Source organism: Pteropus medius, unplaced genomic scaffold (genome assembly GCF_902729225.1).
Source record: "Pteropus medius unplaced genomic scaffold, Ma_sr-lr_union100, whole genome shotgun sequence".
NCBI classification, from domain to species: domain Eukaryota; kingdom Metazoa; phylum Chordata; class Mammalia; order Chiroptera; family Pteropodidae; genus Pteropus; species Pteropus medius.
The window spans coordinates 24,997,079-25,011,163 of record NW_024349803.1 but is presented as its reverse complement, the minus strand read 5'-3'; the positions used below and the strand labels follow the sequence as shown (position 1 = coordinate 25,011,163).

General features: G+C 46.3%; 1 protein-coding gene across 1 annotated transcript in view; it reads left to right on the top strand.

Moving 5' to 3' along the window:
• Positions 1 to 14,085, top strand: part of CNTN6 (contactin 6) — a 213,563-nt gene that overhangs the window by 183,971 nt on the left and 15,507 nt on the right. Inside the window, exons 13-17 of the mRNA XM_039836823.1 lie at positions 8,500 to 8,675; positions 9,021 to 9,138; positions 9,769 to 9,927; positions 10,045 to 10,194; positions 12,960 to 13,030. Coding sequence (XP_039692757.1) covers positions 8,500 to 8,675; positions 9,021 to 9,138; positions 9,769 to 9,927; positions 10,045 to 10,194; positions 12,960 to 13,030 — 674 coding nt within the window. The remainder of the gene's footprint in view (positions 1 to 8,499; positions 8,676 to 9,020; positions 9,139 to 9,768; positions 9,928 to 10,044; positions 10,195 to 12,959; positions 13,031 to 14,085) is intronic.

Below are 14,085 nucleotides of genomic sequence, written 5' to 3'. Positions count from 1 at the left end.
ATAGATAGATAGATAGATAGATAGATAGATGATAGATGATCGATAGATAGATAGCGTTTCTTTCCGCCAGTGTCCATTTTGTAACTTTTCTGCTCTGTCTTCTGAGAGCTTCTCTCGATCTCCGCTTATTCTCGTTTGTGTCGTTTCTCATCTGACTGCCGCTTCGTTTTCTCACTGGTCTTTTATATAAAATCTCGCTCTTCTTTTTTTCCCTTTCTGAAACTATTACTGATAGACTTTTTCTATTTTTTCCTTCGTCGTCTCTTTTTCTTTTGTTTCGTTTTAAGCCTTGTTTTTGTATTAGGAGACGTGCGAAGATACGTCGCGGATCCTGGCTGTTTGCTCGTGTCGAGAGCGGGGTGCTAAAAGCCTCATGGAAAGCTCCGGTCAAGTGTGGGGGCTTCTGGGTCTGTCCCACTTCACACTAAGATCTGGGGCCTGGAGAGTCCCTCGGGAAACTCCTAAGGACACTGTATTTAGCTCTTTTTTCTTAGGCTCATGAGATCCCTAGGATGCTTCTTTACCTAGGATAACTTTGTCCCCACCCTAAACTGTCCCCACCCCTAGGATAACTGTCCCCCACCCCCTTGCTTGCAGTGCAGGGGCCCAGCAGGCAGACGCTCAGAGCTGAACGTGGTTACGCAGCACGCACCTCTGCTTCGCTCCAAAGTAATTCTCACTTCCTTCTCCAACCAACACCAGTGACCATACTGTTCAAGTTATTATCAAAATCTTCTACCGACAAATGGCCCACTCATGACGCCACGCACAAGATCGGTGCTGAACTTGATAACATTGGGGAAAATTCTGTCCTGACGAATTGAAGTCACTAAACCACACCTACATCTCATGGATATGAACCATAAATATTATTCAAGTATCTGTATAATAAGCAAAAATAGAAATTTGAAGGAATTAGGAGAATAACCAAGGTGTTTGCAACACGAAGGGCAATATTCTGGAGAAAAGAAAAACACAGATGGTGAACCCAACACTTCCCGGTGATTTTCTCCTCCAGAAATTCCCCAGTTCCTGAGCGATGTAAATCAGAGAGACAAGCAACCACACGCGAAGCAGAAAACATCTACGCAGAAATGTCGGTTGTCTCAGAGTGCAAGGAAGGTACAAGTTTGGGCTCAGAATCAACCAGATAGAATGAGGCCTGTGAAACAACTCAGTTTTGGAGTAAGATGCCTGAAGGACTAGGTCCAGGTAATAAAAACAGAACAAAATTAGCCAGCACTTACCGTGGCCGAGATTCACTCAGTGCATCTCGGTTCCTAAGTGGGTGTGGCTCTTTTCCAACTGCCTCCTTGGGAGAGAAAGTCTATCTGGGAAAATAGGACAAAGCAGTAACATTTACATTCTGATGCACGAGGCCTGGCTTTCAATAACACGTTACCAGGGATAGCTGGAGCCAGGGACAAATGACCAAACCCAGAGAAAAATCAGACAACAGCAATAGGTCACTGCTGACGGGAATATGGGCGTTATCAGACGAGGGCTTTAAAACGATTGCGAGGAATATATTCACAAACAGAGGACAGAATGAAGAGTTTAAGAGACGTGCCACCTATTAGCAGGCAATCGGAAATTCTAAAGGTGAAAACACAAGAGGTAAAATTAATAACAAAACAGATCGGCGCGATGCCAGGTTCGATGTGGCAGAGAAGCGGGTTACCCAAGGGGAAGATGCGTGAATGGGAAATGTCCTGACTGCGACACGGAGAGAAACACAGTGGGAGGGACGGAAAGGAACACGAGGGGTGCGGGAGACGTGGCGAGTGATTCTGGCGCGGACGCGCGGTTCCTCGAGATCTGGAGAGAGAAGAGACAAACGAGGCGTGAGCGGTATTCGAAGGTCTGTTTCCCACAGGTTTCTAAAAAACGACAGCAGGTGTCTATTCAGGAAATCATATGAGCCCCGGTTAGGATAAATACAAAGGAAAGTTTACGTAAGCACAGTCATGAAACCAAAGGAAGGAAAAATCATTCTGATAAAAAAGGATACATTATCTTCAGAAGAGCGATAACAAGATGGACAGTTGATAGAATGACAGAAACGAGGGAATCCGGAAGAACTCCGCAGCGGAAGGGCCTTTTCAAAAGCTGAACGACGATGCCAGTCAGATTTCTGTTCCCAGCAAAAGTGTCCTCCCAAGTGAAGACAAAATAAAGATGCTTTTACACGAATAGAACCTGAGAGAATCTACCACTTTCAAATCGGCATTAAAAAACGCGAATACAGTTTATGTATTTAGAAGGAATATGATCCTCGAATGAAGTATATAAGTGGAAGAAGAAATTATGAGTTAAAAGATAGCATAATTTGGGATTCTGAGGAATTAGGAAGAGGGCCAAATTTTAAAAAGTATTTCTCGTCTCACAAGTTAACCGGTGAGAGAAATTATCAGAGAATTTCGTCACCTCTTTAAAGTGCTATTTATGCACTAGTTTTCTCTCTATTGGTGTCTTAGCAACATTTCCTCTGCTGTCAGAGACCACGGAAGGCACAATTCCATGTTCGTGGAGGGGGAGACAGGTCTGGTGATTTTCGTCATACATGTCTCCGTCTTCGGAGGGGACTTGACCACTTCGGAAACGCCTGAGCAGTAGTTATTCTGGACAGGGACGCCGAAAGACTGTCACTCACAGATGGAGATTCAACTGAGTCACTACCAAAAAAAAAAAAAAAGGAAGAAGGAAAAAGTGACCAAACATAGTATTTTCCGGATGGTCAGGAGAGACCCATCCCCTGGCTTCTAAACACTGCGGCTAGGGCCCACGATGTGGCCGTGTGTTCGGCCATCCGTGCAGGACAAGGCCCACCCGTGTTCACGGCGCTGACAGACGCTTTGGAACAATTCGTTTTCGTGTCCCCTGAGGTCGCGTGACTGCAGGTGTGTTCTGGAAAGACCGCACACTATTAACAGCGTGGATTCAAGTAAAGCCATTTATCAAAACAGCACGTATTTTATGAAACTCTTTCTTAAACTTCTTGAGAAAAGGATTTTTAGATCAAGTTCTTTCCAAATGATTTTTATCTCCCTGAAATAGATTTAAAAATGATACATCTTGAAATTCTGTCATTTTATGAACTCTTTGTGAGTGTGTTGTTTATATTTAGGATAACCTTCTAAAAGTGATCGGTCCTCACCGTTTCCGAAGCCACATGGGAAAGCTGGCCCCCGCCGGGTACGTAAATGTTCCATAATGTCCCTTCTGTAACTCTTTTATTATTATCGAACATTGCAAACACAGAAAAGTAGAGAAATACTCGAAGGGGATCCCACATAGGGTCGAGGGTCGTCAGCTCACATCCGACTTAGACTCATCTATACCCTGCCCTCCTTCCCCAAGCCCACCTCGGCTTTCCAGAGGCAAACCCCAAACATCACATAATTTCACCTGTAAATATGTCATAACCACAAAATCAGTCTTCTTGTCTTAAAAAGTGAACAATCATCCCTAAATTACTCAGAGCTTGCATTTAAGTAATTGTCTCATAAACGTGTATTCGTGTGCGTATGCTAAAAATACACGTGTACGTGTGTGTGTGAATCCTCTTCAACCAAATTCCGCTCCTCAGAATCCCTTATATCTCAAGATGGCTTAAAAATGTTCCAAAATCTAGTAAGTGTAGGGAACCTAGAATTAACTAAATTTCAACGAATGTTTTAATTCAGGAATTCTCAGAGCTTTTAACATGCTAAAATGTACTATGAAACTCTAAAAGCTGATACAGTAAACAGAATTAATTACAGTTATCCTTGGAAGTACATCTTTATTTTTTTAAGGCATTACTAACTAATAGCATTTTACCAGATATGACTTTTTCTTGGATCCAAAGCGTTAAAGATTTCCTGAAAACATAGTGTTTCTAGTTCGGATTTTCCTTAACTCGAAATTTTCAGGTTCAGATTTTAAAACCTGGGGCAATATTTCTCAAATCATGGTCCCTGGACCAACTGCATCAAAATCAACTGTGGACGTGACCTGTTAAGAAGTCACATTCTAGGTCCCCTGCTGTGAAGACCTGTTGAATCAATATTTCTGGTGGGAGCTGAAGAATTCACATTTTGAACACGTTCTCTGGAAAATCCTCACGCACGCTAAAATTTATAAACCATGGGACTAGAACGTCTACAAGTACTCAAGGAATATAGAAGAATAAAATTATACAGAATGAAAAAGCATATCCCTGTTTTATTTCAAAGGAAAGCGGCTTAAAGAATTTTAAGTTTAAGTTTCACCAAGGATGGAATCCAGCAGAGTCGACTTGTCACCTTTTTAATTCGTCACGATTCCGGCCATCTCGACCTCACTGCTCTGTGGGTGCCGAGGGTGTCTCAGTGTCGTGGGTCCCGTGGCCCCGGGCCACATCTGGGGGTGACTGTCTGCCCCCGCAGAGGAGCTGGCTGCAGGTGCGCACCCCTCCGCTCACTGCGTGCACGTCAGATGGCTTAGAGCATCTCTCTGACGTTGGAGTCAGAGGGCTCCGAGTTCGCGAGGGGACTGAAGCGTTGTCCCCATCCTGTCCTTGGGATAGCTTCAACGGCCGCGTCGCATCTGCTGCTGGGGACTGGCCTGCATGGAGGGGGCACCGAGGGGCGGTGGGAGGGACGCTGCAGAGGCCCGCAGGGTCCGGCGTGCGGGGCCAGGGGGCAGGGGGTGACGTGCCTCGTCCATGCCCCCCTCGCTCCTGGTGGGGGACACTGCGCCAGCTCACCGCGTGTCCCCGTTTGTGGGCTCCCAAGGCCGCCCTCACAGAGGCCACCTGTTTCTAAGTAGAATCCGTTCCTCCCCCTCAGACGCCGGGCGCGTCACAGCAGCCCCTGTGCTCATGCTCCCCGCTCCCACTGGTTTTTTCTTTCCGCGAAAAGAACGCATTTCTGAACGCGGCGCCCCTGTGCCGAGACGTGCGCGCGCTCGGTCTCGTGCCCCGCTGTCACCTGTTGAAATTCTCAGCCCCCCCCCGAACTTGTGCTGTGTGGCGCGGGGGATGCTCGGGGGGCGGCAGCCGGGGCTCCGGAGGACGAGGGACTCAGGACGGGCAGCGCCAGCACCGGCTGTGACAGGACCGCGTGCCATCTGTCCCCAGAGGCTGTCGCTGTGACGGTTGCAGAAGCATCAGCTCTCCAGTCAGGGCGCCAGGCAGGAACCGTCCGCGCACAGGGGGTGACCATCCTAGGCAAAGGATTAAAACAGAAAAGCCGAAGCATGGACAGGCCGTGGAGCACATCGCAGCCTCCACGTTCTTCAGACTGCAGAACACACGGCTTTGAGAGCTTGTGCGACGGTCCAAGGCTAATATCCACGCGCGTATACATAGGAATTAAATTTAAAGATTATAGTTCATATATGGTGACGGCAAGAAAGTTAGCTTTGGGTGGTGAACACACAATGCCATATACAGATGATGTATTATAGAATTGTCCACTCAAAACCTATATAATTTTATTTACCAAAGTCATCCCAAAAAATTTAATAAAAAAAGATTATCCCACTCAATGGGGAAAAAAAAACAAAAATCCTTTTTATACGAAGCTCCAATTATCAATGAGTGTTTCCTGGTAATTGAAGGAATTTCAATTACATTGAAATTCTCAGCCCTCCCTGAACTTGTGCTGTGTGGCGCGGGGGATGCTCGGGGGGCGGCAGCCGGGGCTCCGGAGGACGAGGGACTCAGGACGGGCAGCGCCAGCACCGGCTGTGACAGGACCGCGTGCCATCTGCGTGCCAATGTAATTCATGGACAGGCACGTTGGACTGTACACAAATCATGAAACCACTTTAAGTTTTTTGGACAAACCCCACAGGTCACAAGATATATGTCAGAATAACATTAAATTCTACTGTTTGAATTTACATTTACAATTAAGTTCAGACTTACAGGAAACAGATTTGTATTAAGAGTTAAATCTTTTTAGAAAAAAACTTTCATGGGCATCATCAGCTCTAGATGTTATAAAATCAATATTTCAAAATAATCGATGAGAAATCTATTCCATTGTTGCTGTAATCTATAAAATACTCTTAATTCCCTGACAGTGGCATCGGCAGAAAGATCCTTTAAAAATCAAAAATTATCAAAAAGTATTTATTTGTAAAATGCTTTATATTTGGTGCCTTTGATAGGATTTTTCCCCCTATTTTGTGAACTAGACAGCCCACATTTTCATTTCGCACCGTGACCTGCAGGTTGCGTAGCTCGGCCCGAGGACGTCTGAGGCTTGTCTGGGCTGTGACTGTGTCCCGGCTCAGAGTCACGCCCGTGTCACTCTGACGCTAGGCTTGCCAGCTAGGTGGCTGCCCGTCCCCTGCGGCCATGTCCCTTCACATGTCCCTTCGCCTGCCCAGGAACTCACTATCCCCACCTAGCGGATGCCCACGTGCCTTCGACTCCCGGCTCAAACAGCATTTTCTCAACAAACTGACCCCCGGGATTCGCCATCCTAAGAGAATCAGTGTCGCTTACCCCAGCTCCGACCGCGTGGTCATGCAGGGCCTCGATGAGCGGCGGCCTCCCTCCTCGGACGGGTCCTGCAGGGCATGATGTCGCCGCGTCTGGCGCGTCTTCCCCCTTCTCCTTCCTCTGTCTGTCCGGCACTCGGCAGACGGTGGGAAGCCGGCAGGTGCTCCAGAAATATTGGTTAATAAATGATTTAGTTAGTGAGAACCTGTAAACGAGATGAGTTCTAATGCAAAGGATTGTTTGTGGAGTTTTAGCCGTTACTGTCCTGCCCGTGGGCGACGTCCAGAGCGAAGCCCTGGTCTAAGTTTGCCGCTTTATGGCGACGTAAACGCAAGGGGTGGCTATCACTTTTACTGTTCGGAAATTATCTTAATTGCAAGATCTAAAACTTTAAATCAGAGTGGTTCTGCTCTACCAACACATCCAGTTAGCTCACTCATGCTCCTCTAAGTGTAAAGAAGACATTTGTGATATATTTTTTTCAGAGAAGGAAAATACTGTCTACTCCTAAAAAGTTTTCTTGAAACCTCGGTTTCAAGAGACGGGAAGAAGCCTGGAATTAAGAATGGACTTAGTCCACAGGATTATTCTTCAAACCCTTCCCCAGAAATAGTTAGAATAAAAAGCGTATGCATCTGACGTAATAAGGGAACGAGTATTTTCAAAATAGAAAAACGCAGACACATCCGATGTAGTTTAAGAGTTAGGTCTTATCCATTATATTCAGAAATATGTGCTTTTTTTTTTTATTATTTCCATGGCTCTTTTATCAAAATGTCATTTGAATCCCAAAATTATGACTTCCCCCTTTCCACCCCACGTCTTTATTAATAAAACAGCTGCCATTTTTTAAAAAGTTAGACAGTAATCGAGCCGTCTATTGGTGAAATACAGTGGCGCACTGAGCATATAATCCAGCCGAGCATATAAATCGGCCTCCTTGCCAGCTGGGCGTCTGGAGCTGCATAGAGAAGCCAGAAAAAGTGAACCCTTTCAGTTCATCTCTTGGAGGGTTAAACTTGACCTTACAAATGGTTTCTGGGTCCTCATTTCACTGTTTTGAAACTTCTTCAGATACAATATTTTTTCACTATAATTTGCCCAGACCGCTAATTCTTAAAATGTATATCCCTTAAAACGTGTTTTTCTGGTAAGATAGTGCATATATAAATCCAAATGTATGTCCAGAGCTTCTTGATAACTGAGTTGGCCTTTTGGTCAATTCTTGGCCTTCTAAAATCTAAATGATTTTCTTAGTTATAAAAAAAAAAAAAAATGTAGTCGCAAATGACCTCTCTCATGAGTCCCTTGTAATCGGGGAAACGTGGCACTCGGGTCCAGCTGAGATGCTTCTGGAGCTTTCCTTTGAAACTTTGGTCGGTGAAATGCCGGGACTTGTGCAACACGGGTTGACCTCAGGGCTGATATTTCTAGAGGGAAGTTTTATTTATGATAGATGTCTAATTTGAACATCGCAAACTCTGGATAAAAAAAGAAAATTTTCATGTGGAAAATTATTATTACGGCTATGTCAGAAACAGAATATGTTTCATCCACACTCGTCACCGTAAATTTAGGATTATAAATCTCTACGCAAACTATCGGAGTTATGATCTTAGGGACATCGTTCGTGGCATAGTGTGTGAAATTATCGTAGACTATGCAGAGCTGTAACCAGTGTGTGCGCTGTAATGTGGGGGCTGGAATCTCAGAATTAAAAAATGTGGTGTGATGCATTCTCTCTGGATGGGATGCTGTCATTGTAAGTCCATGGTTTTTTTAAACCAACTCTTTATTTTTGTATAAAGTATGGATACAATTATATCTTTAATTTTATTACCAGTAATAAGCTACGCTGATAAATGCAGAAATATCTGAAAGAAAGAGTGTGGAATTTTTTGTATATGGAATATTGCAGAATTCCAAGGTGCATTTATACCATTGCAAAGCCATTCGGATCGCGTTAGGTAGCCCTAGGCTAGCATTTCGCAAGCTCGTGTAACAATGACATTCTATCTCATCAGAGCGGACCGTGATTACTGTCCCGCCCGCCCCGATGGACGTCACCGTGGGCGAGAGCATAGTGCTCCCTTGCCAGGTGTCCCACGACCCCTCTGTTGAAGTTGCGTTCGTGTGGTCTTTCAATGGACACGTCATCGACTTAAAAAAGGAAGTGGCTCATTTCGAAAGGCTTGGAGGAGTAAGTCGCCGGAAGTTTCAAGTGCTTAAGAAGTTGAAGCAAGTCATCCGCGTGAATCATCATTTCGTAACTATTCTCCCCATATTGATTTGTGGGGATAATCGCTGTCTGTTTACGAAGCCGCATCTGTTTTTGTTTTGTTTTGTTTTGTTTTATGTCTTTCAGGGAAATGCTTGTGTTCTAGATGCAATTATAATAAAAAGGATCCGATATGAGAGATGACAGTGATTCTAGCGTGTCCCCTCACGCCACCGCTGTCTCATATTTAATGTTTATCCAGCTCCAAAAAAATGGGATCTGCCAGGCACGTTCACTCTTTTATCCCTTGTCCCTTTCTGTCTGCAGGAATCTATTGGAGATTTGATGATAAGGAATATTCAGCTGAATCATTCAGGAAAATATCTTTGTGCGGTAAAAACAACTCTAGAAAGTCTGTCGGCTGCGGCTGATGTCATTGTTAGAGGTGAGCGTGAACGAGAAAATAAACGAGTGCGTGTTATTCACTGTCGGAAATGTTTACGCGTAAACGGCAGGTCTCTGAATAACCACGCCATGATAAAGATGCGAGATAAATAGCATAGATTTGTTTTTTAAACTCCAAGACTCCCGAGTATGGCCGCTATGGCTATGGATGTTGAATTGAGTAGGTTCCGTCTATTTATACGGCGCGGTCAGACCCAGAAGTATCAGTACCTAAAACTTAGACATGCCCTCTGCTTATAATCAGCTATTCCTGTCAGACGAGAGTCAGAGGCTCTGTCTCTGGCCTTCTCCATGTCTCCTGCTTTTACTCGAGTTAGCTCTTGAGAGAGGAACAGGCGAGAATGATCCTCGGCTTTCGAGATCAGCGTCTTCCCGGATGATACTCAAGCATCCCACGACTGGCATTTTCTAATCTTCAAAGCGAGCATTTCTAAATTAATCTCTCGCCACGTCAGCTGAGTTAATAGGGCTTTATCTCAAAGAAAGTGCTAAAAAGACATGATGTTCAATATTTTCCTTTCTAAGCATAACAGAAAAATAAACTCTCCCCGTCCCGAATCAGTGACTTTAATAATTTCCAATATAGTCATCGTAAACTGTGCTTTCCAAGGCCCCCCGGGTCCTCCCGAGGACGTCAGCGTGGAGCACGTTTCCAGCACCACTTCTCAACTAAGCTGGAGGCCAGGCGCAGACAACAACAGTCCCATTCAACTGTTTACTGTGCAGGCTCGGACGCCATTTTCCGTGGGCTGGCAGGCCGTGTCTACGGGTAAGTGGCGCGAGGGTTTCGGATGCCTCCCTAGCACACGGTGGATCTGCTCGATCGCGTCGTGAATCGTTTTTACCCGGTGCCGTTTTCTCCGCTGAAGAGTCTCCTTCGTTTCAGTTCCAGAAATCCTCAGTGGTAAGACACGCAACGCGACCGTGGTTGGTTTGAGTCCCTGGGTTGAGTACGAATTCCGCGTTGTCGCTGGGAACAGCATTGGGATCGGAGAACCAAGTGAATCCTCAGAACCGTTAAGAACCAAAGCGTCGGGTAAGAAATCCATGGCGTCTGCAAGCGTGGGAGGCTCTGGGGCATGGTTCTTAGAGAAAACAAAGGGAGAGTCTCATAGATTTTTGGCCTGAAACCAGAGGCAACGAGCCAGTGTCTCAACTTGCATCTTTTTACACGTAGAGAAGAAGGTGTAAGTCCCCCCAAGCAGTGCATTCGATAACGATGATTCTAGCTCAGTAGACACGTAAAAACAGGAGATTTCCAGAAGCTGCCCCCCATCGCATCTCTGTCTAGCCCAAACCCCACAGAATCTGTAGATCTGTAGATGCAGGTGCGTCGCGGCTTGCAATAATTTCCTTCTGTATCTAAACTACTTAATGGTCCTGAAATAGTGTCACTGTCGCGGCCGGGGATTAATCGAGGCTGTCGGTGCGTTTCCATCCCTTTCTCAGCTCGGAAGCACCTGCAGCTTCACTGAGCAACAGCGCACACTCTTCCCCACGCAGACGAGGTAGATCCTAAGCTCCTTTCGCAGAAGCGCCCATGGAGCACCAGCGGGGTCACTGAGCGGCAGGCCGCCCGTGACGCCAGCCTCGAAACCGCACCTCCTCCAGCTCTTCTCAGTGGCCCTCTTCCTCCCGCTCTTAAGCGTTCACGTCCGGGGTGACACTGGCTTCACTCGCTGCACGGAGTTTTCAAAATTCACCCTCTTTCTCACTCAGCCGCGTAAATGAGGAGTCGCTCTGCGGCCACCGGCTTCGTGTGACAGGCACACACTATTGCAGTAGCGTATGCACGGCTGCTGGATGCCAATAAGCCGCTCTTTAGACTAGCGATGACGTTAGTGTTTTTATCAGAGGGTTAGCGCTGCAAAACAACCGCAGCACCTTAAATTCGACCGCCCTGGAAGCTGAGAGTTGGGGGAGGGAGCCTCGCTCCGCGGGGGAGGAGAGGCAGGCGAGGATGTTCTCTAGGTCTCTGGGACAGAGTCAGATTCGATCCCCGACCCGCAGACTCGGGCACAAGCCTTTGCCACGACCGTGGCCGTGACCTAGATGAGCAAGGGATTGGAGCGGGGGACCGTGCAAAGACAGGCCATGGCTCACGCGGACATGAGCGTCTGTTTTGGCCTTTTTGTTTACGACTGATTTACGTTATGGTAGCTTGGGGCAGGCGGGGTCCGACGTTTTCACAGGAGCGTTTGTATGTCACCTGTTGACCGCTGACCCTCGTTTCAGGAACCTAACAAGTACCGAGGCCCCAATCCCCAGGGAAGTTTGGTTTTTTCTCTTTTGTATGCTCAAAGATAATTCTTCTCGACATGGTTTTAGATTTAATATGGCTCATTTGAAAATCGAAAAAGGAAAGAACTTTATTGCCAGAATACTGAAAACTTCATAAAGAGTAAAGGGCAATTTTAAATAATTTCCTTCTGTATCTAAACTACTTAATGGTCCTGAAATAGTGTCGCCGTAAGCTGCTGGGTACCAGAAACCCTGACGCTGCAGAGTCCACGCTGATTCATGTTGCTTTGAGCCAAAGGCCTAGGACAACTCAGAATATAGGGTGCAGGCGTGAGGCGATCTTCTAAATAAATTACGGAGATCAAAACAGACAGGGTAAATTTGAATATGAAAATGGATGATGTCTGACGGGTACTATGAAAAAGAGCAATCGGATTGTTATATAACTATGTCATTTATAGTGGTAAACATCTGCACGATACGGAATAAATGGAACGATCAGTCTAGAGTTGCTGTACGGTCCCCACCGTGGGAGAAAACTTTGAAGTGAGCAATTAAACCTCACACATATTATTTTCCACCCACTAGTCAACGAGCATGCCCAGGCACTCCATTTTGATCACAACTGTTCAAATACAGATAACTGCATATAATTCAACATGAAAAAAGGATAGCCTACAGATTTATCCATCGTCACAGACTTAGGATACTTCTGTCATGGTCGGGAAAGAAGAAGACTTTTTAACACTTCCACGGCATAAAGTACGTGTGCCTTCCGATCACACCCTGCAGTACCCACACACACGCACGATCGTCTTCAGTTTCACAACTTCCCTCGATCTATGTACTGTTCACTGTATTAATTCTCCCGAGGATGTAGTGGAAGGGCCTTTTTTCTAACCTGTAAAAATGATCAGTGTCCAGAATGTTCTACCACCGAGCCATAGGGCCCGAGAGTTAAACAGAGAGAAGGCCCTCGGCCACATCCTCGGCGAGAGACCTTCTCCTTCCTTTGGGAGAGAAGTTAGAGGGAAGTCCATCTGTGCTGTGTTGACAGACGTGAGAATCAAACACGGGTCATGCCACAGGAACTTATTTACTTACGCGTTTTCAGGAATTTATTTTTAAATGTTCAAGTATCTCGATGACTAACAGAAAGAAAAATAATTTGGGTCCGTTTTTGGGGGAAAAAAAAGAATTAATTACTACACTGGCTCAGCAACTTGTTTACAGCACAACTGTATAATTAGGCACTAAATCAGCGGAGTCACTGCCACCATCTGAATGGAACATCATTTTGCCAATTAGTAGATGATGCATAATAATGTCAGATACATGATGTTACTTGATTTTTAATTAATTTTGGAGCCAGGGTGCTCATGTATCAAACATGACTGTGTCCTCTCACTTAGAAATTTGGAAATGGGTAAACATCATTTATGTTCATTAAAAAACTCAAGACTCTCTCATGACGTGCCTGCGTGAGGTTTCGAAAGGTGAGACCCACAACAAAACTCTTCCCGATGAAGACGTACTTTCGTTTCTCTTGGTTGTTTCTAGTCCCCGTCGTGGCACCAACAAACGTCGACGGAGGTGGAGGCGGTCGCTCCGAACTCGTCATCACGTGGGAGGTAATGTTCTGTCCAACCGGGTTATTTTGAAGGAAGAAGGTTTAGCTGGCCAGGAAGAGTACAGAAAAACAAAAAGCTTTATTTGATCATTAATGAGTGTGTAAAAATGCATGGCACGGACAACTCTCGATGATGCATTCTTCAGAGGTGTTGGAAACGTTTCTTATTTATACTAAAGTGAGGGGGTCTGACTAACTCGGTACAGTTCTCTTCCAAGAATAAGAAAAACAACTTCTGCGTCCGTCGGAGGTGGGTCAGGAGTGTTTTGATTGTTACTTGCTGAACTGCACGTGATTTTGTTCATCGCATCTGGAACTGTTCTCTCATGCATACGTTAGTCTCGGAAAAGTACGGGTGAAAACAATTTTCCTATCTTTGCTGTCTAAATCCTTCCAGTTTGTTCTTCCACGCACCTAGGCGAAAGCTTGGGCAGGTGGGATAGCTTTTATGGGCGTTATTCTCAAGTAATTGACATACAGCCTCATTTTATACTTATTAAAAAATTCAGCCTGGTCTGTTATTACAAACCTTAGACTTTCAACCAGCAGCGTTTCCCATTTCGGGAGCTGAGGCCGTCCTGGGCCGAGGAGCTCCACGGCGTGGAGGGCAGGCCGCGGCGGGCTGTGCTTTTTCTCCAGCTCACTCTTCGGTTTCCCTGCCCTGTGCACTGTGACCGGCAGCTCCGCCGTGGCAGCTGCTCGGGGGCGGGAGGGGACTTGAGAGACGGGGCGAGTCTCACTGCTGGCACGTCCGCCCTTCGCCTGGGTGTACCCCAGGAATAGCAAATGGCCGGGTGCTGGTATTCCTAGGATGTTGTTTTTGTTTTGCTGAGTTCCAGTGTGGACGTGAGGGGACCCCCACTGGGGACTTGTAGTTGCTGTCCCTTGGTGCAGCCCCGAGTGGCTCCTCCTTCCTGGATCCTGGGGCCGATGTCCAGCCGCTGCTGGCGGACATCTGTCACCCCTGAGCGGTCTTTGGGCATGGCGTCCCTTCACGCTCCTCACGGACAGCGCCCCGGCGTGGCGTCCACATTCCTCCTCTGCTCCGTGTCTGAC